The 23180-nt window shown below is 38.9% G+C and overlaps 1 protein-coding gene across 2 annotated transcripts; it reads left to right on the plus strand.

The window, feature by feature from the left end:
• The first annotated feature begins 8767 nt into the window (after window positions 1-8767).
• Window positions 8768-9898, plus strand: Actbl2 (actin beta like 2). 2 transcript variants are annotated; one of them, XM_076856127.2, is made up of 2 exons: window positions 8768-8896; window positions 9023-9898. In XM_076856127.2, the coding sequence occupies exons 1-2, from the start codon at window positions 8768-8770 to the stop codon at window positions 9896-9898; spliced, it is 1005 nt and encodes a 334-aa protein (XP_076712242.1). The 2 variants fall into 2 exon arrangements, with proteins under 2 accessions (XP_076712242.1, XP_076712241.1); XM_076856126.2 differs by having other exon boundaries at window positions 8768-9898.
• The last annotated feature ends 13282 nt before the right edge of the window (window positions 9899-23180 follow it).

A 23180-nucleotide genomic window follows, 5' to 3' on the forward strand; every position in this document is an offset into this window, starting at 1 on the left:
CTAATTTTAAGTCATCAAAAGCTTTCAAGCAGGGAGGGACATGTCCATATGTGAGTCATATTCTAATATTTTGTTTGCATATATAAATATATGATTTTCATAAAATAAATGAAATTCTGACTTGTATCTCTCTCCCCAGTCCTTCTACTTCCTTTGGTCAACTTGTCCTTGGGTTAATATCCCTAAATTCTTTTGCATCTTTTATATTCTACACAGAATTTCCAATTAGCCTTTTACCTAACCTGGAGCTCTTTTTTCTCCTTTCCTCTGGCTGAGACTGAAAATACCATCAGTGTTAACCAGGGATGTTGTGAAGGAATTCTTCCTCTTTTATTTTAATCCTAAAGTCTATTTCTGATACTCAACTAATTTGACCCAGATCCCACTTACAGCTGGGTATAACAAAGGGAAAATTTGCTCTCAGAGCTTTAACCAAGACTTTCCTTTGGAAGGTTCTTAAACCATCTCTGAGTGCTCTTCTTCAAAGAACTCAGTTTCCGAGGAAAGGGATCTAGAGAAGTGAAATGCATCCATCTCCCTCCTAAAGATAGCTCTCCTGTAAAAGAAAGTCCCAGAATGTGAGGATATCATTTAGAAACCTCCAGTCTCTTTCAGACTCATCCAAACAGAAATAGGAAAAAATCCAAGGACCCACACCTCTGAGCCTTTTCACCCATGTCAACAGAAATAGTTCACCAGAAAAGTCATATTTTATTATACTCTTAATAATTTTACTCAAATTTTAATTAAATGTTTCCATTCTGCCACATTCCATCCTCAACAGAAAAAAAAAAAAAAAAAAACTGAACCACCCTTTTTGCTCAGCCTTTTGAATTGCATTGCTCTTTAATTCCTAAAGACTGAATGTCACATTTGACCATTTGTCATATAATCGAAGAAACTCTGTCACACATATTTTATATTATGCTCTTGTCAAAACCAAGCCATCTCCAAATCAAGCGAGGACCAGAGAACACAGCCTCCCTCCTCATCTTTTTCCCATCCCTGCCTCAAATGTGTGGTTCTTTTTAGTCTCTCAGGACAAATTCAACTCTCAAGCCTGCAAGGACCATGAGTTGAGAGGGCTGGGAGCCACCCACCCTTCAGGGATGCGGGGGCTGAGGAGATGGAGAGCATTGCCTTCTAATGGGGGCAGCTGCTATTCAGCAGTGTTGCCAGGAGCAGGGTCCCAGTGTTTCTTGATTTTCTATTTTTTCAAAGAAGTGGAAATTCAGAAATCTGCCTTTTTAAAATATTCAAAACTAAAAATTTAAAAGTCCTTTTTAGAACATTGAATGGGGCCAAAGACCAAAGAAGCTGTGCTGGGGACCTCACCTGCACTCAGCTGTGGTCTGTCCCCTTTGAGAATCCAGAATCTGTACTGTATAGTAATAGTATCTCTTCTTTAGTGTTTTGATGTCATTTATCCTGGACTTGGTGATGTGATAACTAAAGGAAAGGAAACCATCTATCATCAGGGTGTAAGTTCTAATATTCCACTGCCCTTGTTCACCTGGGTTTCCCATCTCTTCTGTAAGTTCTATCCCCTTCTCTCCTGAACCCCATCATGCAGGGCTTCCTAATGCCAACTCATCTGTTCTCTGTTAAAAGATTGCATCATTCTGCTTTGATATCAGCAAAAGAACTAAGACCCCTTGGAGGCACTTACCAGTTCCAAATACCTGAAATAATTTCCTCCCTGTGTCCCTTGAGGTCCCCAGAAAAGCTGCTTCTCTTAGCTTAGGGGAGAACAAAATAAAAGATAATGACATTGAGTCATATCCTACCAATCAATAAGTTTTCCCCTGGAAGTGAATTAGGCAGCATCCAAAATTGAATTAGCCTTTTCATTCTGCATCATCCACCTTCACGGTCCTCTAGGCGGGACAGCACGTTTCCATAGCATCAGGCACTCTGTACACCAGAGACTGAACATTTTCTAGAGCTTGATAAGCCACAATCCTGTTTCAAAAATTATAACTAAACAGACACAGGCTTCTTCTATATGGTCACACTGAAAATGTGCAGGAAATCAGACACGATAGTTTCACAAAGCCAGGTTCACCAGAATGAAGAATAACTACTGACTACAACACAGTAGCCACAAAGCTACTTTTGAGAATAAGTAGCCTGATTTTTCATTTTTGTGCTTCACATGTTGCTATGACAGATTGTCTCAATTAAGGTCCTATGATCTCTGGCCCCATCGGTACTGAGTCTCAGCTATATTCACTGTTGTTTCCTTTCCAACTTTGTGAGATTTTTCCTTCAAACTCCTGCTGGCCTGGGACACCCACACTATGGGAATCACCTCAGCTCACAAGTGAATTGTCCCTCACTCCACCTCACACTCTTTAAGGTGCTCTGAGCATTAGGGCTTGGATTCTGACCCAATTTCCTTGCTCTCTATTCTTGCCACCTTCATCTCTATGATCTGGTCGTTCTTGACCATCTTGGTTGGCTTTTTCTCTTGACCTGTTTTAGAGGCACCAGGCTTACTCAACGACCCCAGGCTCTCCCAGGCTTACCCAACTTCCTAAGACAGAGCCATGCCCCACTTTCTGCTGTCATCCTGGATTACTATGGTCAAATCTGAATGTCTGAAGACAATGCCACTTGGGATCTGAAAATTGACACCTGGCAGGCCCCACTTCCCTTGTGGCTTTGATCCAATAGATGCATAGATGCATTCGGCTTACTGATTTATGTTTTGCTTTCTAATTGCCTGTTACCTATCCTACTATTTCCTCCAGAACTTACTCTCCTACTAGTTTGTTTTAGATAATAATAGATTTGCTTCTGTTTGTGAATTTCTTTCTTTCTCTGACCAAGCCTTAACTCATCATGTCTTTTTTTCCCACTTTTGAGAATAAGATAGTCTGATATTAATATTAATTAAAAGGAAGAACCTGCTATAGTTCTCTAGAATATTATTTGGTTGGTTTTTTTTATTTTGACTTTAATATTCATCCTGCTTGGCACTCTGAGATGCCATTTTGACACCTTAAGATCATATTTCCCCCAAGGACTACAAAGAGTCCACGAGGATAGTCCCAGTTGCTGCCTCTCTCAGGGAGGGCAAGCCAGATGTCATTGTATCCTCTCCTTTACCCATCAGTTGGCAGGGCTTTGGGCTCTGGACCTGGGCCAGTAGGTTCAAAGCCACTACTGCTCTGAATTGCCTAGATCGGGTTGCTTTGAGGCTTCGGTGTATTTCTTCTAAAATGGAGATGATGAACCCAAGGATCTAAAAAGGGTCATATGTGAAATATTTAGCATAGAGATTGGCACACAAGAAGTGATCAGAAATCACTATTTTTCTCATTCTCCCTCCACCTTTCAGGATCACAGAACAACTCAGAATTCATCTCAGACTTGGATATGTGGTTCACATCAGTGATGAATGAACTTCTGTTAATGTTGATGTTTCTGATTGCAAAATCTACACTTTTTCTCCTTTTTAAAAAAAAAATTATAGTTGTAGATGGACAGAATGCCTTCATTTATTTATTTATTTTTTTTATTTTTATGTGGTACTGAGGATTGAACCCATTGCCTCACACATGCTAGGCAAGCACTCTGCCACCGAGTTACAGCCCCAGCCCTTTTCTCCTTTTCCTTAGAATCAATATATACATTTGAAGATTCAACTTATACACACAGGAATCTATTCTTCCTCTTAACAATTCTGCTTACAAATCAATGGCTGAAATATATTTTTAAAAATATTTAAATATATTTTAAATTTTTATTTAAATATAGAAATATATTTTTAAAAATAGTATTTTTAAGTTAGAGTAAGGAAGAAGTATCATAAAGTTCATTTCTGGCCCTGATGCCCTAGGAAGTAAAAGCTGGTCTTACTCCCAGAGTGTGGGCTAGCTCAGGCTGGGGCTGCAAGCTGTTGTCATCAGCACCAGGAAAATGATTCTTGTGCTCAGAGCTTTATTACAAGCACATCCGGGAACTGGTCAAGAGATACCTCCTCCCTCTGGCCATGCCTGCCACAGGAAATAGGTCAGCCAGGTCTTCTTTGAGGAAGTTTGCATTTTAAATGTTTTCATACTACTTCCTTTTTTTTTTTTTTTACAAAATTTTGCATATTAAGACAAATAATAGGAAATTTCACTATAAAATTCATTAGTAATTATTAGTCATAGATTTATTCTTTGTAAGAAAGATTGTGTGTGTGTGTGTGTGTGTGTGTGTGTGTGTGTGTTTTATTTGTGTTTTTTTTTTTGGGGGGGGGGGATTGTTTGTTTGTTTTTGGTAGCAGGGACTGAACCCAGGGGTACTTAACCACTGAGCCACATTCTGTTCTTTTCTTTTTATTTATTTATTTTTTTTATTTTGAGACAGGTTCTTACTTAGGGCCCCACTTAGTTGCTGAGGTTGGCTTTGAACTTATGATCATCCTGCCTCTGCCTCCCCACCTGATGGGGTTACAGGCATGTGGCACCACGCCTGACCAAAAGAAAGTTTTAAAGATAGTGTTAGAGACTTCCCTGGAGTGAATATTTACAGTTTTTAAGATATCATGACTAAATCATTTTATCAATATGAAATATAAATATTAGATAGCACTTATCCACAAAATAAATGAGCTTTTAACTTTTATAAGTGGTTGAATAATAATGAAAAATAAAATTATGTTATTTGAAGGAAAACAGATGGAACCAGAGACCATTATGTTCAGCAAAACAAGTCAAATTCAGAAGGCCAAGGGTCATATGTTTTCTCTTATATGTAGAAACTGGAGAGGAAAAAGGGGGAAAAAAAGGTGAGGGTGAATCTCATGAAAATCAAAGGGAGATCAGGACAGGAAAGGGACCACGGGGGTGGGAGATGGGGAGGGAGAAGGGCAGTGCTAGGGAGTGATATTGACCAAATTAAATTGTTACATCGTGTGCATATATGAATATGTAACAGCAAATTACATCATTATGTACAACTATAATACATCAATAAAATATGTAGGAAAAAATAAATTTAAAAAAATAAATAAATAAATAAAAATGGCTGGCTATCTCTATTAGTGAATAGATTAATGTATAATGAGAAAAATCACACTAACCACCTATGCCTGTGTCTGTTAGGAATTTCTTTCTTTCTCTGACCAAGCCTTAACTCATCATGTCTTTTTTTCCATTTTGAGAATAAGATAGTCTGATGTTATCAATCTGTACAAAGAGCAGAGCCCAGTTAAAGGAGACTCTGAGCTATCAACACATTGGCAGAGGTAAACTTCTGGGAAACTGATCAAGGACAGAAGGAAAGAGAGTGTGGGCGAAACCAGGTGAGGACCAAAGAGGAAGGTAGCTGACCTCAATGTTCTAAATTGGTGGTGGCCAAAAGGAAACTCATTAAAATTCCCAGTCTCATCAGTGTTGTTTAAGAGAGTCTGGATAGGAGATAATCACTATGACGCAGCCTCCAGGGGCCACTGGAAAGAGACTCTAGTCAGACCTCATGTGTGCCTGAGAGAAAGCGACACGCAGTCTTGGAATTCCACTCACTTCCTCTTGTCTGTGATTCCAAGTGCTTGTTCTCAGCCTCTAAACCATTGCTGACCCTGTGTACAGCCCTCATTCCAAATACACACTTGCTCCTCTGATTGTACCTGTTGGTGGTACCTATGCCTGCAGAATTGCCTCCACTGACTGATGGACAGCCTCCTATCCACCCTTTGAGACTGAGCCCAAGGGACATCTTCCCTGGACCTCTTTTCCCTTGCCCTGACCTCAGGTTCAAGGGCCCTTCCCTCCATCTTCATCCTCCCTACTCATGATCTGTGTATCTGAGAGTGACATTCAAAATGTTGACAACTGACCGTCAGTGGAAATGCCCTGTCAGAACACAAGCCAGCTGCTCCATACCAGTGTCAAGGTGCCATCTGTCAGCCTAGAGGGAGGTGACTTTCACCCATAAGACAATACACTTCAAAAACAGGGGCTATGTTTTATTCATCAGTATAACACCCATGCCCAGCACATGGGAGAAGCTTAATAAATGTCTGTGGGCTGAATAAAAAAGTCCAAGGTTGCTCTTCAAAGGCAAGATGATGAGCACAGTGGCCCTGCTCTCCAGTCATCTCAGCCCAGAGTCCTGGGGTATAATGCCATACCCATGCCTTATCTTGTTTTTTGTTAGTTTGTTTGTTTTTCTTTGCTTATATCTGCATCATAGTTGAACTCGGTGAAATGTAAAAGAATATAAGATTCTGGAGTTTCAGAAGTTAAGCATAAAGACTCCTCAAGGTTTAGGTAAACCTAAACAGCTATAAATTCTACTCAATTAGAAAACCTGGCACCTCCAAGAACAACATTCCCTCCCCCCACACCCCCAGCTCAGCATTCATTAACCCATTTTCCTGTTTCACTCATATAAATTCTTACTATTTTTTAAAAACATAACCAACCCATGAGATGACCTTTTTAAATGATTATTTAATTATTATGTGCCCTCTTGTATTATGGGGAGTTAGGTAAAAGAGTTTGTTTTAAGAATATATAATGATGAAAATTTCTCTGAACATTAACACTAAAACAAAAGCCAACAGATCATCTACAAAAGTCACACATCAGCCACACTTGAAAGGCATCAGTAATGTTCACTGTACTAGGTTCTGGCCCTCAGTTTAAAGGCAAATCTCTGGACAGTGTTCTAGTAAATCTAGGTCGTAAGACTGTGCCTAGTACTGTATTGGATCCTCCACTGACATGGTTCTGTTTTATACTCCAGACTAGTGCAATCATAAATGGGGATCTGTGCTTAATACAATGCATATTTTATTTTCCATTTGGTAGGATGTACATGTAGTTTGTTACAGGGTTAAAAGGGAAAAAAAATCCCCAGAAGTACCATCCTAGAGCAATAAAATATTATTTTACTCAAAAGCTTGGTTGCACTACATGAAAAGGAAGTTTATAAAACCATTCAGGTTAAAGGATCAGTTCTTTAACCCTGTTGAAGGAGAAATTTTTCAGTTAACAAAAAATAGTAAGAGAGAGGTTAATTAGTCCTGGTGGGACCCAAAGCAAAACCATGAATGAGTCTTGTGGTGAAACACACATTCTTCATGACTGATTTTTAACAGGAAGGTTTTGAGGGCACATTGCAGCACTGGATAAACCCAAAGAAAAATCATTCTATAGCAAACTGAAGCCAAAGCAAGGGCTGAGCACTTATAGTATGGAGTTATCATAACTTTCTAACAGGCTCTTGGGCAAAGGCAGAAGCTAGTTCTCCTGGCTTTGAACTGGAGGGAATATTTCTGCTCAGTAAGGAGGGGTTGCTGCAACCACTTGTAAAGTGAGCTTTGTTAAGCAAATGAATTAATAAACCAAAAAAAATGTAACTTTAGAGAACTCAGACATGGATAAAAAAGATCACTTCACTTTAGAAGAACTAACAGATTATATCCTATTTATCTAACACATATAGGAACAGAAGTAATGAGCTTTCTTAATTGTTGCTTTTGTGAAACACATTGCTAATGTCCTACATTTTATAATGGTACATATCTCTCCTGGTTGTCCATATTTCTATATTAAACATAATATCAAAATAAACTGTTCTTGAAATGACAATGGAAAGAAAGTAATATCATTTCACTCTTGTAGACTTTAATAACAGAGAGGTTTGATGTTATAATAACTACAGAGAAATTTGGTGTTATAATAAGCATATGTATTAGGTAGGTTAAAATATTTTAATTATGATTTAAATGTGTAGTTTTCATTTATCATTTAATTTTGTTCTTTATACAAATTGAGTGATTGCAAATAAAATTTTTATAATTTTCATTCTAATTAATAAATCATCCCAAAAAGTTGGCATTGGACCTCTATGCAGTTAACATGCACTGAATAAATCCAGGTCTATGAACAATGTCTAGGTATGAAAAGTGCTTAATAAAATTTGGCTATCAGAAATTCACATCAGAAAAAAATCTATAGTGGTTTAATTTATTGATTACTCTATCACTTTTACTTGGTCTCTGATAGATTCTAACCAAGTAAAAGTGATAGAGTAATCAATAAATTAAATAAATTAAAAGTCTCTACATTTTGCATGGTATAAGTATATGCATTTATAATTACAACTATCATGACACCCTTGGCCACTGATTATTTTCATTCATTAAAACAGCTTCCATTATGATGACAACTTGTGAACTTGGAAATCTTGTGGGGAAAAAATATTTTAAAAGTAAAGATTGCAGAGTCAGAACTTTCATAAAAACAATAGGCTAAGATGGAACAGTTAAAGCTCATATAGAAAAAAATGAACCCAGAGGGCAAACCAAGGGGAGGAGTGGTCCTTCTGAAAGTGTTAGCCATGCCCACCACTAGCTCCTTTAATCTTGCTTTTAGATCTCCTATTGCATCACATAGTTATCTAGAGACCTCGCCAAGCAGGTTCACAACTGTGTGGGGGTTGCCTAATTACAGTGACTTGAGATTTGGCCTCTTTGGTAACCAATTTTCTCCTTATGAAGGAAGGACTATTAATGATTTCTTTAGTTGTCATTGTTGTTAAATACCTGAAGGTGACTCCACCCAGAAATGCTGGGAACTGGTGGGAGAGGATGTGGGTGGGGTTCATGTAAGCCTTTAAATACCTCTGAGGGCAGTGCAGGCTTCCCTCTTTGAAGACAGTTCTGGAGTGTCTTAGGACTATTCCTTCTTTCTCTTGCATACCACAGTCTAGTATTTACTCTATATTTAACTTGTGCTCGTCCATCTGAGAGATTCTAGCCTATATCATGATTGATGACGAGTTGTCTGCCTTGGTAGTGGATAATGGATCAGGGATGTGCAAGGCAGGCTTTGGGGGTGACGATGCCCCCAGGGCTGTGTTCCCCTCTATGGTAGGGCGTCCCCGGCACCAGGGGGTTATGGTAGGCATGGGCCAGAAGGACTGCTATGTGGGAGATGAGGCCCAGAGCAAGAGAGGCATCCTCACCCTGAAGTATCCAATTGAGCATGGAGTAGTCACCAACTGGGACGATATGGAAAAGATCTGGTACCACACCTTCTACAATGAGCTCCGCGTGGCCCCAGATGAGCATCCCATTCTTCTCACTGAGGCACCCCTCAACCCCAAGATCAACCGGGAAAAGATGACTCAGATCATGTTCGAGGCCTTCAACACACCTGCCATGTACGTGGCTATCCAAGCCGTGCTGTCCCTCTATGCCTCAGGACGGACCACAGGTATCGTGATGGATTCTGGGGATGGGGTGACTCACACCGTGCCCATCTATGAAGGTTATGCACTTCCCCATGCCATTCTACGTCTGGATCTGGCAGGTAGAGACCTGACTGATTTCCTCATGAAGATCCTGACAGAAAGAGGCTATAACTTCACCACCACAGCCGAGCGGGAGATTGTGCGGGATGTCAAAGAGAAGCTGTGCTATGTGGCCCTGGACTTTGAGCAGGAGATGGTCAGTGCAGCTGCGTCTTCTTCGCTTGAAAGAAGCTATGAGCTTCCTGATGGGCAGGTGATCACCATTGGGAATGAACGCTTTCGGTGCCCTGAAGCCATTTTCCAGCCTTCCTTTCTGGGCATTGAATCCAGTGGGATCCATGAAACGACCTTCAACTCTATCATGAAATGTGATGTGGACATCCGTAAGGATCTCTATGCCAATACTGTGCTGTCGGGAGGCAGCACATTGTACCCAGGCATTGCTGACAGGATGCAGAAGGAAATTGTAACCCTGGCACCCAGCACCATGAAAATCAAGATCATAGCTCCCCCAGAACGGAAGTATTCTGTTTGGATTGGGGGCTCCATCCTGGCCAGCCTGTCCACATTCCAGCAGATGTGGATCAGTAAGCAAGAATATGATGAAGCTGGTCCTCCTATTGTCCATAGGAAATGCTTCTGAATGGGACTGCATGTTAAGAGATTTATGTTTTCCCTTTTTCTAGGTCTTCTGATGGTACGACTCTCGCCCACTAGAATTAAGGTCCACTCTTCCTAGTGTGTAGTCCAGCAAACCCATCTCTCCATCCAAGTATCCTGGGCTCTGGTCTTGCTAACCACACCATGATCTCTATCAGTTGAAGGAGAATCCTGATACTATCTTTTATTTTCTTCTTATAGAGGGCTCAACAAAAGTTAAGCTTACTTAAATGAAATAAGTGACAAGGAGTAAAATCTTGAGACACGTCATTTCAGAATGGATAGCTAGAATTTTCAAGCTTTAAAAATCTAGTTCTTGCTAAAATACTCAACAACAGCAGACTTTTCATATCTGTAAAAAGCATTTATTATTTAGTAACCATGTCTTATTAGCTAGGTATTTTGGGGTTGTTTATATCTTTGTATGGATATAATGTATAATCATATAAAAATAATATACAGGCCAATAATATCCATATACACACAGGCACCAGGAAAATAAAATGTTACATCTTTAAAGGTATTACTATATCTGGCTTTCTGAACAGTGAATGTGAATTTCTTTACTACTTTAATAGCTCTGAATTTTAATTGTTTCCCTTTTTAAGTAAGCATGATGAAGCAACCATCATTTGATTAATGTTGTACATACATCAACTAATTTCCAGCTCATGGTGGAGTTCTGCTGGTCAAACATATTTCAACATCTTACTTATTAAACCTCATCATACTTGGAAACAGCAAACCCACAGATAATGCCTAATTTTTGACACAGAGAGACAATGTCATATCAAATTAATGGTATTCCTCTACAATTTGGCAAGAATAATTTTATTTCTATTTCTTGGCATAATAATATGTCTGAATAATTTCTATTGGTCATGATTTGGGATCTTTCTCTTATGCAAGTATTTCATTGTGGAGAAATACAGCTGTATCATCTTTATAAGTACCAGGATAGTAATCCTAAGAGTATTCTAAAATTTTTAGAATAACTCAGTTTTATTACATCTGGTGATCAGCAATACGTCTTTATGCAAGTGCTTCTGAGATACTGACAACTTGGAAAAGACCAGTGCAATCTTCTTATAATGCCTAAAATGTTTTAATGAATCCAGTTGTGATTTAACAACCCATTAAAGTCCCAGTGAATTTATTTCAATATGATTTCTGAATATTATCTGAATATCAGGGTAATTTGTACTTTTCAAGTTTTTTCTAAAAATTTGAACTATTATTGGGTTGATTATTAATACATTGTCATATTCTTGGGAGGAAGGAATCTCTTCTATTTTCCTCTTAGTTGGGAAACTTATACTTCTGCTTTAAATCCTAAATTGAAGTCTTTAAGCATTCTTTGTTTAATATGAAAATTTTCAAATTTAATTGCTCCTTATTTCCATTATTTGTTAACATAATTCTTAAATTGCATTTAGCCAACATTAATCTGCAAAGGCCACTTTATTTTATAAGACTTTGGGTCTTCTTTTATTAAATTAAAATTGCTTCATAGTTTTATGTGTAGATTTTCTGTTATTCCTCCTCAATTCTTCCCAAAGACCTGGAGACTGGTCCAGAAAGGATCGCTCTTTATATGTGTGATCTAATCATCATACATTACAATATTGTATTTGGTACATTTGACCATGTAAACATTAAAATACAAATTTAAAAAAAAATATTACTGGCCAGATAAGATTATAAATTCCTCAAAATCTCAATTTAAAAGTTGAAGTTTAGTGGATAAATTGATGTTCAGGTAATTAATAAGCAGAGATAATGGCAACAATAATAGTTTGCATTCAAATTCCATAACTCTTTCCATTTGCTGAGTGAGGAGTTCTCACAATCATCCTGACTGCACTTTGAATTACTAGGAAAAAAAAAACAAATCTCTGCACCCACAGAAAATTTATGGGACAGGTAAGATGAACTTCTAAGACAGTGAACTCTAGTACTCCACAATATTGGTGAAAATATGGACCCTATAATAAAAACAGAAGTTTAAACCTCAGGTCTTTAGATGTTCTCCCATTAATCAACATTGACTGACTGATGGATGAGTTTAATGAGGAAACAGTCCATCTTAAAACCCTGTATTTTAGAATTAATATCATATACTTAATACAGTTGACATGTAATTTACCAGGAACTCACTGGCTTGGTTCATCAACCAAATTGCTTAGAGAATTTCATACAAACACAGATTCCCATGTCCTAGGCTCAGAAATTCTGATTCAGTGGATTTAGGGTGAGAACTAAGGGTTCAGATGTGTAGCCAATAAGAGGAATTACAGCCTTAAAGAACAAAACCTAGCGTGGGTACAGACTTCAAAGACAGGAAAAGAGTGTGGAATTTTCCTCCTAAGATGGTACAGCACTGAAACAACCTTCTCAGGTGTATTCCATACCATTTTAAGTTATTTTCATTCTCCCTAATAAGGTCTCTTGAGTAGCAAAGACTAACACTATATCACAATCCCTCCAAATTGCTATTTCCCAATCACAGGAAATATTTTTTCTGAATGCATGCCTGATCCAAAGACAGTTCCTACACACTTCTTCCCTAGCATATAAATGTACTTATCTTTCAATAGGAAAATAAAGTAGTCCTTGGGACAAGATGAATTGTATCCTAGATACACCACTCAAAATTCTGTAATACAGAAGGGCCCAGATATGAGTATTGCATTTTTCCAGATAATGAGATAATCCTTACAACGTTTATGATAAGAATCTTCCCATATATATTCACTAATTTCACAAATATTAGTTCAATTATTTATGCCACAATACAAAATAGAAGTGCTTTAAGGATGCTTAGGAACTTAAAATCCAGTAGTAGGGAAAACTGTGTGTGGTGGAAAGCAGTATAATCTAAGAGCAGCCTACAGACTACATACAACCCAAGATAATATGGTCATTCATCTAAAAACACTTTAAGACCACGGTGATCAAAGAAGGGTTCAAAGTAGATCACATCACTGAGTTAAGTCTTAAGGTATACACGAGTCGCATTGAACACAGAAACCTAGACAGCTTACATACCAATTATGATCACTTTTTATTGAGGCTAGTAAGATTATTAATTATTATTTTAAATATTTCCATTGAACTCTACCAGAAATTGTAAGAAGTATGTAAGCTTCAAGGCTACATTCAAGTGTTGCTTCTTACACGGAACCTTTTCTAGTCTTCCTTCCTCCACTCCCTGTCTGAGTAAAAGTGACTCCTTTTCTGTGCTCCTACTATGTTGTTTACATGCATACAGAACATCACAAACACATCACATACTTATGCCCATACTCCCCTACACACCACCAAAGAGCACCCGGAGCATAGAGACAGAGATGTATTTATTCATCTTTGAATCTTTCAGGACTTTTCTAGGACAAGCACATAGTATTAGCTCAATAAACACATTTTAATTAATAATATAGTGAATTGGGGGGTTTATGAATATTGCAGTTCTGCATTGTATATTTCTTACCACTCTTTTCTCAGCTCCTGTCTATCAGCACCTGCCTCTTCTGTTGGTATGGTCTTTCCTCTGAGGTATGTTTTCTCTTTTTCTTCCTTCCTGTCTCTCTTTTCCCATTTGCTACTCCCATACTTCTCAACATATAGAACTAGACTATATAGAATATAGACTATACCCCCCAGGTATTGTCTTCTGCTTGTCCATAGAATTTTTTCATTCTTCTGATTGGTCAAAGAATCAATCAATCTCATCCTTTGGAGTACATGTTATATGGCTGCTGAAAGTTTAGAAAGTAGGGGGAAGAAGGAAGGAAGGAAACTTTTCACTAAGTACAATTGTAGATTTGGGTCTTCTGATCTATTTGCATTCTTGCTAATAATTTTTTTTAAAGCTCTCAATTGCCCTAGAGTTGAAAGTTTTGAGAATCAGACTCAGTAATAACTCAGACTTTATGATATATTGAAAAAAATGTATTTTTCTAGTAACTGTTTGCAGCCTCCCTTGAATTTACAAAATATTCCTTCCAAAAACAATGTTTAAAAGTAAGAACTAAGCATGTGGTTTACTCAATACTGCTTCCAGATGTTGATAAGTGCAGCTAGAAAGTCTTTAGGGATATAGATATAGATTTACTAAAATTGAGACTTTAAGATTTCCTTTCAAAATATGAAAGGAACTGTATGAATCATACCTATCATTTTTCAAAGCTGAAAAGATAAGTAATCTTATCTAGAGTTTCCTTGAGTATCCCACCTTGTTTGTCAGCTGATTCCAAATCTGCTGTCCTAACCACCTTATAATTTAGTTTCTGTTAAATGTACTAAATAGATGTGCCAGTATGACATGATGACAGATGTTTTATCTAAACACCTGAACATTGTTTTAAAATTTAAAAATCTTATTTAATTGGCTATTTGACAATACAGGAGTTAAAAGCCAACTTACTCTCTCTGGAATTAAGAATGTGGTATTTGTAAAAAAAAGAAGTGGGTCACGTTAGATTGGGTAAAGAGAAGTGAAGGGAGGGGAGGGGAGGGGAGGGGGGAATGGAAGGACAGCAGAATAAAATAGATATTATTATTGCTGTGGGTATATACGTGACTACATGACCAATGTGATTCTGCAACCTGTACACTCAGAAAAATGAGAAATTATATCCCATCTGATTCAAATGTATGATATGTCAAGATCATTGTATTGTCATGTATAACTAATTAAAACAAACAAAAAAAAAAAGAATTGTTAAAAAAAAAAAAGAATGTGACATTTGTAATCACAACCAAACCATATGACAGTATCTGGTGACAAAGGAAGTAGGTACACAGACAGAGGAAGAAGGATTCATTCGAGTTCCCGTTCGCATCCCCTTAGTGGCTATGTTGTGGTAAGAATTCTTTTCCTGGTTGTTTTATAGGTTGAGGGTGAACAGAGAAAGCTAGACAGCAGCGTGGTATGTTAACTGTGTGTCTCCTTCCCCACCCACTCAGATGGAAATCACAGGGCATGGTCGGTCACAATCACTCTGCCACTATAGCATGAAAACAGCCACAAACAATATGTAAATATATAACAGTGACTATGTTGCAATGAAATTTTTATTTACAAAAATAGGTGGCAGGCTGGATTTGGTCCATAGACCATAGTTTGCTACACCCTGGTTTATAGGCAAAATACTTTTAAAAATGAAAATAGAAAATGATTTCATTTGACTGGACACTCTATCTCAGGGCCATTTTTAGCCCCTCTTACCACTGGACAAACTGACATAAGTGGAAATTATGATGGGTTAAGTAACTGATCCTGACAACTTTATCATGGGGACAAGAAGTAATGTGGATAAGACCTAGAGGATTCCCTGGAGTACCACCTACACAACCATGTTCCGAAATAGAATTAGCCAGAGATATTGTCATTCCACACAGGTGGAACACCAAGCCTCAAGTTCTTCAGAGGTGAAGGATCACCCCCCAGGAAAAAAAACAACGCAACAAGCTGAGGTGTTCTCTTAAAAGGTTGGTTTGGGAGAAAAACTGACAAATTTCATATTTGGGATGTTTTGTAGTCCCAGAAGACAGTGGTTGGAATATAGATGGCACAGCAAGAAGATAGAGGCTCTAGTCCTCTTTTCTGTGAGTCAGAGTTACACAACAGATGGTTGGGATTCTCAGAATGGGGCAGAAAAGGAGATGACCCAAGTCCCTCAGAAAGGAAATCTAGAACTTATGCATGTTAGTTACATTAAAACACTCAAAAATCAAAGCACAAAGGTGTTGGGGAAGAGGAGGGAGACAGTATCTTTTATTATTTTGATGACCAAGTTTCATTCATTGTGATTAACATGCTCCATGCTAAAGAGTAGTGGGCAATATTTTCACCAGAGTCTGCTGGATGAGAAAACCTCTAGACAAAGATGAGTCCTACTTACAAGGAAATACCACAATCCTCTTTGTTCTGGGGATTGTAGCAGCTATGTACAGAATTTGTAAAAATGAGGTATTTTCCAGGTGGTTTAGGGGAAGTAGACTATGTGGAGGCAGAAAAGTATGGAAATCATGGTTTATTGATGAAGCTAGCCCAACCAAGGTCCAAAACAAAATCCAAGGTCCTTTCTGTTCAGACGCCAAAGGACTTGAAGGAGCAGATAACCACTGGGCTTATAAGATAGACCTTCTCACCAGGAGAAGGAGAAAGCATCAGCTCAAAGGTTAATGTGATCCAGAGCAGAAGAGCATTGCCACTCAATGGCATGCTCAGGAGAGAGGTCAGGCTATGTGTGGGCAGCATGAGCTGACTGTATGTTATCTTTGAAAACTTGGCAGTAAAGTAGTGGAGGAGGTCTAACTTGTTACCATGAGAACCTGCAGCATTCTCAGACAATGAAAGTTAGGTGCATTTTGCAGTGGAGCACAATTCACAGGCTTTCAGATGGGAAACTGCATCCAGAGGAGAAGGACTGGATGGGAGACAGGCTTCCTATGGACCCACAAAGCATAGGGAATAGAATTCCAGTTGAAAGAGAACATTTGCTTGGAACTTTTAAAGCTTCATCTACTCACATTGATGGAGTCTGTTCTCTTTGAAAGTACAATGTGAGAAATTTTTGACATCTGAAATTTTTATTTCCAGACCTAGCGTTATTAAGGCTTGCAGCTTTAGAAAGAAAACACATGCTTTAAAATGTGATGAAGTATGAGGACATTCCAGAGAATTCACAGAAGTAACTTAATATGAGTTTAACAAGACTTTAGTAGGGCATAGATAACTTGGATAACCCATCTCATTCTGAAGGAAAATCTGTAGCATTTCAACCAATTCCTTTAATATTGATCCCTTATACTTTGCCAAAAATAATAAAGTATAACATACTTTAGCTATATTTGATTTGTTTGAGGAAATAAAGAAGATTCGATAAAGAAGATTCTTACGTACTATTTTTCTAGAAACGCAGGACTACCCATAAAAAAAAATTCAAAACTAATCAGACTAAGAAATAATTGACCCTTCATTTCTAAGCTTGAATTTAAACAACAAAATAGACTGAGCCTGACGGTTTGCATTACGCTTCAGGGTCGGTGGTCATCAGCAAAACAAAGCCTATTAGAGCTTCCCAATTCACAAAGCAAATTAGGAAATAAATCACAACAGACTACAGATAGATATGTATAGCCAGGGTGGCCAGGCTGATTGTGGTTCTTACAATATGCATTGAAGGTTTGAGTTTTCTTTCTTTCTTTCTTTTCTTTTTTTTCTCTCCTCCTCCTCCTCCTCCTCCTTTTTCTTACTTGTTGTTTGATTTCAGTGCTAGGGATGGAACCCAGGCCTTCCACATGCTAGGCAAGTGCTTTACCACTAATCTATATCCCCAGCCCTCAAATGCTTGGGTTTTAAAACTCAGTAGAAAAAAAAAAATCATGTAGAGAAAGAAAAAAAAATAGAATGAGAACTTCACATTGAGAATGAAATTAATTCTAAGAAAGTCCCATAAAGTAGGTTGGCATTATATGAAACTCTTGACTTTTATTGAAGTGCTCAAACCAAGCAATATTATCCTTTTGGTTCCTTGAGTACTGGCAATTCCATAATTTAGTCTTTGCTCCTGGATTTATGAAACTTCTCATTTCTTATATTTGCTAAATGAGAAAAATCTTTTCACAAGACACTCTTGGAAATCATAGATAAGAACACATTGTCTCTGTCCCCAGTTGAGGTATACATCTAGTCAATCTACCAAGATGTTTCATGTCTTTGGCTGGAATAATAAAATAAGAAATAGAAAAAATATTAATGAAATTGATTTCTGGTGGCTTCTCTCCTTCCAGCCCCCTTAGGACAATGGGGGAGGGGCTGAGAATCAGATCCGGGCCTCACACATGGTAGGCAAGCAATCTACCACTGAGCTACATTCCCAGACTTAATTACTTTTAAGACAGGGTCTCACTAAGTTGCCCAGGCTGGCCTGGAACTTAGGATTCTCCCGCCTCAGCCTCCCTAGTAAGCAAGACTATAGGTATGGAACACCCAGCCCAGTTTCCGGTGGGTTCTCTATTCTCCCATATGTGGTTCATACAAATGTGCTCTGATTCCTGCTGGCTAGCATTAAGTTCCCAAGAGCTTCTCAGAATTTCAATAAATCCACAATAATACAAAACACATATTTCAGAGAAGTGAAAATATTTCTAAGCCTCTGAGTTTGCTCCAAATCACAATGTAAGTTATAAACAACTTACAGATCCCTTTAGTCATGTGTGCCATGTGTGTTTTTAGCATTTAAAGACTTCTATTTTCACAAATTTAGAGTGACTGCACATCATATTACAACATCTAAGTTTAGATTTTAGATGTTTTCAAAACCAGAATGCTTCTAGGAAAGACAAGGCAAACTCAAGAATAGCCACCAACAGGTCTAAACTCACAAAAGCTATACAAGGTTCTTCACAGAAGACTGAGTATTTACATAAAAATGCCTGACTTTGTAACCAGGTTGTAAATGAACTTGGGACCAAGGATCCATTGAAATCAACTCTTCCTCACAGCTTGAAAAAAGGAAGGAATGCCCAGTGTCGGCCTGCTAGCCATTGGTAGTGATGCCCTGAAAGGGTCTGGGGTAAATCAGACCACAGGATTTATGGGTGCTGTGACCTGAAGGGCCCACATTGAGCACGTCTGAGGTCATGGGTGTAAATTGATAGCTCCTTCACAATTAGATTTAACTACTTGTTTATATATAACCTTCCTGAGTAAGATTTTATTTTTAACTTTTCAATTCCTTTTGAATCACCTCATATTTTCTAACCAGTGACAGGGTAGTGGGTATGGCATATGGATGAGGAGAGGCAACTGTGTGCAATGAACATAGCCATTGCTTCTTTCTTCCTTCATGCTGTTCCCAGGATGAGGTTTTTCCCTAACCATGGTCCCATGGAGAGCCCTGCCCACCAGTAGACCTGCCATTTCCTGACCTCTTTTCCCATCTATGTTCTCCCTGGCCAGGCACCCGCTTCTACCTCAGGTCACCACCTTTCCACAATTGCCACCTATTCCAGAGCAACCATTCCCATAATCTTCATCTTCACTTATAATCTTTTCCAATTCTCATATATATATATATATATATATATATATATATATATATATATATATAACAATAATAATAATATAATAATATATAATATATAATACATATATATAATATATATAATACATATATGTATATAATACAAGCTTCTAAAGCTCACAGATTTTTTATATTTGGAATATTTAGCTGACAAATAAAGAGTGTATATTGTCAAGGTATACAGGGTAATGATTTGATAAACCTTCTTTTGAAGATGAATTAGGTAGTTGGTTCATTAAAAGTTTGACTCACAGGACCACCTGCAGAATCCCTATTTGGATTTAGCTTAAAAATTTGAATTCCAAGACATTTGTTACATAATAAAAAGTATCTTCTAGGCTTCAGCCAATTTTCGTGATTTTTTTTTTTTTAAACATTTGTCTACTTTGTGCTTGTAGCTGCTGAGACCTAGGCATGCAGCAGGTAATCACCAGGTCTGATTGCTATCACTACTCATTGCCAATTCTCTTTCTCTTAAAAGTGGACCTTCATGACATTAGGGAGGATGCCATGGTATTTCAAAAGAACTGTAAGCTACCATTGTAGGAGATGCAGCTTTTAAAACTGCTTCTTTTCTATAGCAAATTGGAAGGTTATGTGTTTTCTTAGGCACACAGGTATTTCAAAGCTATTGAGTAGCCAAGGATAACAGAGCAGCATAGCAAAGGAAACAAATGCAATTCAACTGTTACAGTGCCTTCTACTAAGGTAACTGAGTCTTAGGGCAAACTGGAAGCCCACCTGCTAGAGAGCTGACTTCACATGGGCTGCCTCTGCATGCAGGGTTGACAGTTCTCAGTTTCACCAAGCTTCGAAGTTGCCCTCTTTGTTTACTACGTGTGCTGCTCCGATGTTAGATGAATAGTGGTAGTTGAAACAATGAGATGCATCCAGATCACAAAGAAACTTCATTTTGAATCCTTATGGCCAAGCCCTGCTTCTCCCAGGAACGCACCTTGATTTCTTCCCTGCAGGTAAGCTTCCTCTGAGGAAGTTAATCATTCTTGTCTCACCACCTCCCTCATTCTGCCATCAAAGGGACCATTTCTTCTTTACTCCCCTGGCCCAAATATAATCCTTTGACTGCCCGCGGCCCAAACTTGTAGCACAGCTGCATCACACATGAAATGTGTCACAGAGACTGGAGACCCACAGGTGGCACAAAGCAATTCAAGACAGAGAGCCGCAGGCAACCAATGAGTCAGGTTTCCCAGGTAAGGAAGCCACCAACCTGGGGATCCCCTGCACAGCTGTCTGCCCCACTTACTGGCACCTCCACAGGACAGAAGCTCTCCCTAAAACACCACAGAGCAGGAAGCCACAGCGAGTGACAGTAGGAACTAGAAAATGATTTGAGCTCTTCGGGGAAAAAAGAAAAAGAAAAGCATCCCAAAGGTAGTGGAAGTGCAGCTACAACTTCAAGAAGACAAGAAGTGATTCAGATGGATGGAAGGGGCTACGTGAGTTTCTTGCAGCACAGCACTACAATTTAGTGACATAAAGCCACACAGACGTACTACCTTACAGCTCTGGAAGTCGGGAATGTAAACTGGCTTGGAGGCTGGATTCCTTCTCCAGGGGAGTCCACCAGCCGTCCTTGGCTCTTGGCCCTTTTATACCGTCAGAGCCATAGTCACATCCCTCAGCCTTTTCCCCTGTCCTCTGCTGACTCTTCTGTTTTCCTTTCATTTATAAGCCTTGTGACTGCATTGGTCCCACCCAAATACCAGGAAAATCTCCATCTCAATATCTTTAACTTCATTATATCTGAGCAATCCCTTCTGCCACATGAGATAACATAGTCACAGGTTTTGGGGGTGAAGAATTAGATACCTTTTCTGGTTTTGAGGGGAAGGAGTATTATTCTGCATGCCAGAAGTATTATCCACGAGGTTTCAGGCATCTGGATTGAGTCCATAATTTAGCTATTATGAATTATGCTGCTATAACATTGATATGGCTGTGTCGCTCTAGTATGCCAATTTTAGATCTTTGAAGAAAATACCAGACAGTGGGATAGCTGGGTCATATGGTGGTTCCATCCCTAATGTTTTGAGGAATCTCCATACTGCTTTCCAGAGTGGTTGTACTAGTCTGCACTCCCACCAACAGTGTAAAAGGGTATCTTTTCCCCCACAACCTTGCCATCATTTTTTATTGTTTGTTATTGTTTGCAATAGTTGTTACAATTGTTTATTTTGCCCCATTCTGTAAGGTGCTGGGAACCTACAGGAACACTAAAAGTTCACAGGTGAAAGACTCCGCTGCTGAACTAAACGCTCCCTGACTGTACTCCAACTCAAGGAAGTGAGGAGACAAAAGCCCCAAACCAACAACAAATACCTTTTAGACATTCGGTCAGACCCTATGCTTTGGAAGAACTCCTCCCAGACACAAGCACAAACACCAAAACACAAAGATATTTTTCTTTTTAGTCTCATTAGAAAGTTTTTTATTAAGTGTGGTAATTGATCAAGTGCATAAAATTAAAGGAAGAGGAGGAATGAGCCAAAGGGCCTCCCATTGCAGTCTGCACGCAGCTCAGCTCTTAGCAGGGGTGTGCTGGATGGCTCGAGAGGAGAAAAGAGGGACACAGTCAACTGGTTTTCTCAAACCGAGAAAAGCACATGATCTACTCTACATCTGGCCATTGATTTTCCTCAAGTACCTGCGCACCCTCCCTTCCTTTGTGTGTGCTCCAATGGTATCATTTGGGAAGATGCTTAGGATTACTTGAAAATCCACATTTTTTAAAGGAGGCATAAGGGAAATTCACCCCTCCCATCTCTCTAGGAGCTTGACTTGGACTGTGGTTTCTATCCTGAGTTCAGACAGTCCCAGTGACATAAAGCCACAAAGGTTCAGGCATCCTGGGCCTGAACCAGTTCCACCCCATACAGCAGAGCTGTGCTACAGCTCAGCTCATAAAGTCAGAGCTGGTCCCCAGTGAGCACTCTCTCCTTTAGCTTCTGGGCCACCAGCTTCTGATCTCTGGAAACAGATTGCAGGGGTCCTAGGCAGGAAGCAGGACAGACTTTGGTCATAGTTTGGTTTATAGTTTTTAAATATTTAAACATTTGTACCTCCAGTTGTTTTCTGGCCCTGGGTATATGAATGTAATAATTCTTCCTGCTATATTAAGTTCATCATAAAAGGGATGTTAGTGAAACCAGAAGGCAGAATGTAGCCACCTTCCTCCAAGCTCACAGAGACACAGACCTGGCCATGGACATAAAGAAGAACTGAGCAGGGAGGACACTAAACATCTTCCAAGTAAATTAAGGTACCTTCAGGCCTAGAAATATAAAACATAGTTCTATATGGCTTATCTGGTAAAATATAGTTTCTGTGCAAATCAATGTCACGAATTCTATCTTAAGGTAAGGAAAACAGATTCGGAGCTTCAACCACATCCTCTATGGCAAAGGAAATTGGAACTACATTAACAGAGAGATTGTCCATAAAACTCTTTAAATTCAATCCTCTCTCATGTCACAGTCGTCATCTCAAAAAGGATGTGGTAGCCTGGGTGGTTTCAGTATTTCAGGATGAGTGTATCTGATAAGGCCCTGGGATGGCAGCAGCCAGCCTCCTTAGGGAGTCTCATCTACTGCTGTCTCAAATCCTTGCCAATTTCTATGCCATGAGATCCATCATTAGACAGGAGGCTGTCCACCCGTGATTCCTTGTCTCAAAAAATCATCTCCAGCATTTCTAATATGAGTCCCATTTCAGAACACGGCTGCACTGATATAATAAAATGTCTAAAGAATATCCTTAGAAGGGATAGCCAATCAAGGATCGCAAATCTGATCAGAAAGAACCATGTCAATAGGAAAAGTCCCAAAAGCTCAGCTGAGAAAATGAATAAACACATTTGACAAAGGGGAATGGGGAGAGAAACCACGGGGGAGACACCCTAAACAGCCTGCGTGCAGATTGTTCCCATCTGCCTGGCAGCTGCAGGCAGGGGACAGTACAGGCTCTGAGTCCTTCCTCAATCACACTGGAGACCCCATTCACAGCTTTCTCTCCTTCTCTTCTCCTTTGCTCCATATGTCAATCTCCCTTCTTCTCATTCTTTCTCATTCCCAGCTTTATTCTCAAACCTACCATGTGAATATGGTGACATCTCTGCTATAGTCAAATGTCTAAGTAATGTACATGACA

Source organism: Callospermophilus lateralis, chromosome 5 (genome assembly GCF_048772815.1).
Source record: "Callospermophilus lateralis isolate mCalLat2 chromosome 5, mCalLat2.hap1, whole genome shotgun sequence".
Lineage (NCBI taxonomy): Eukaryota > Metazoa > Chordata > Mammalia > Rodentia > Sciuridae > Callospermophilus > Callospermophilus lateralis.

Bases quoted from the DNA above. Each gene is read 5' to 3' on its own strand.
- Actbl2 (XM_076856126.2), top strand. From the start codon at position 8,768: ATGATTGATGACGAGTTGTCTGCCTTGGTAGTGGATAATGGATCAGGG.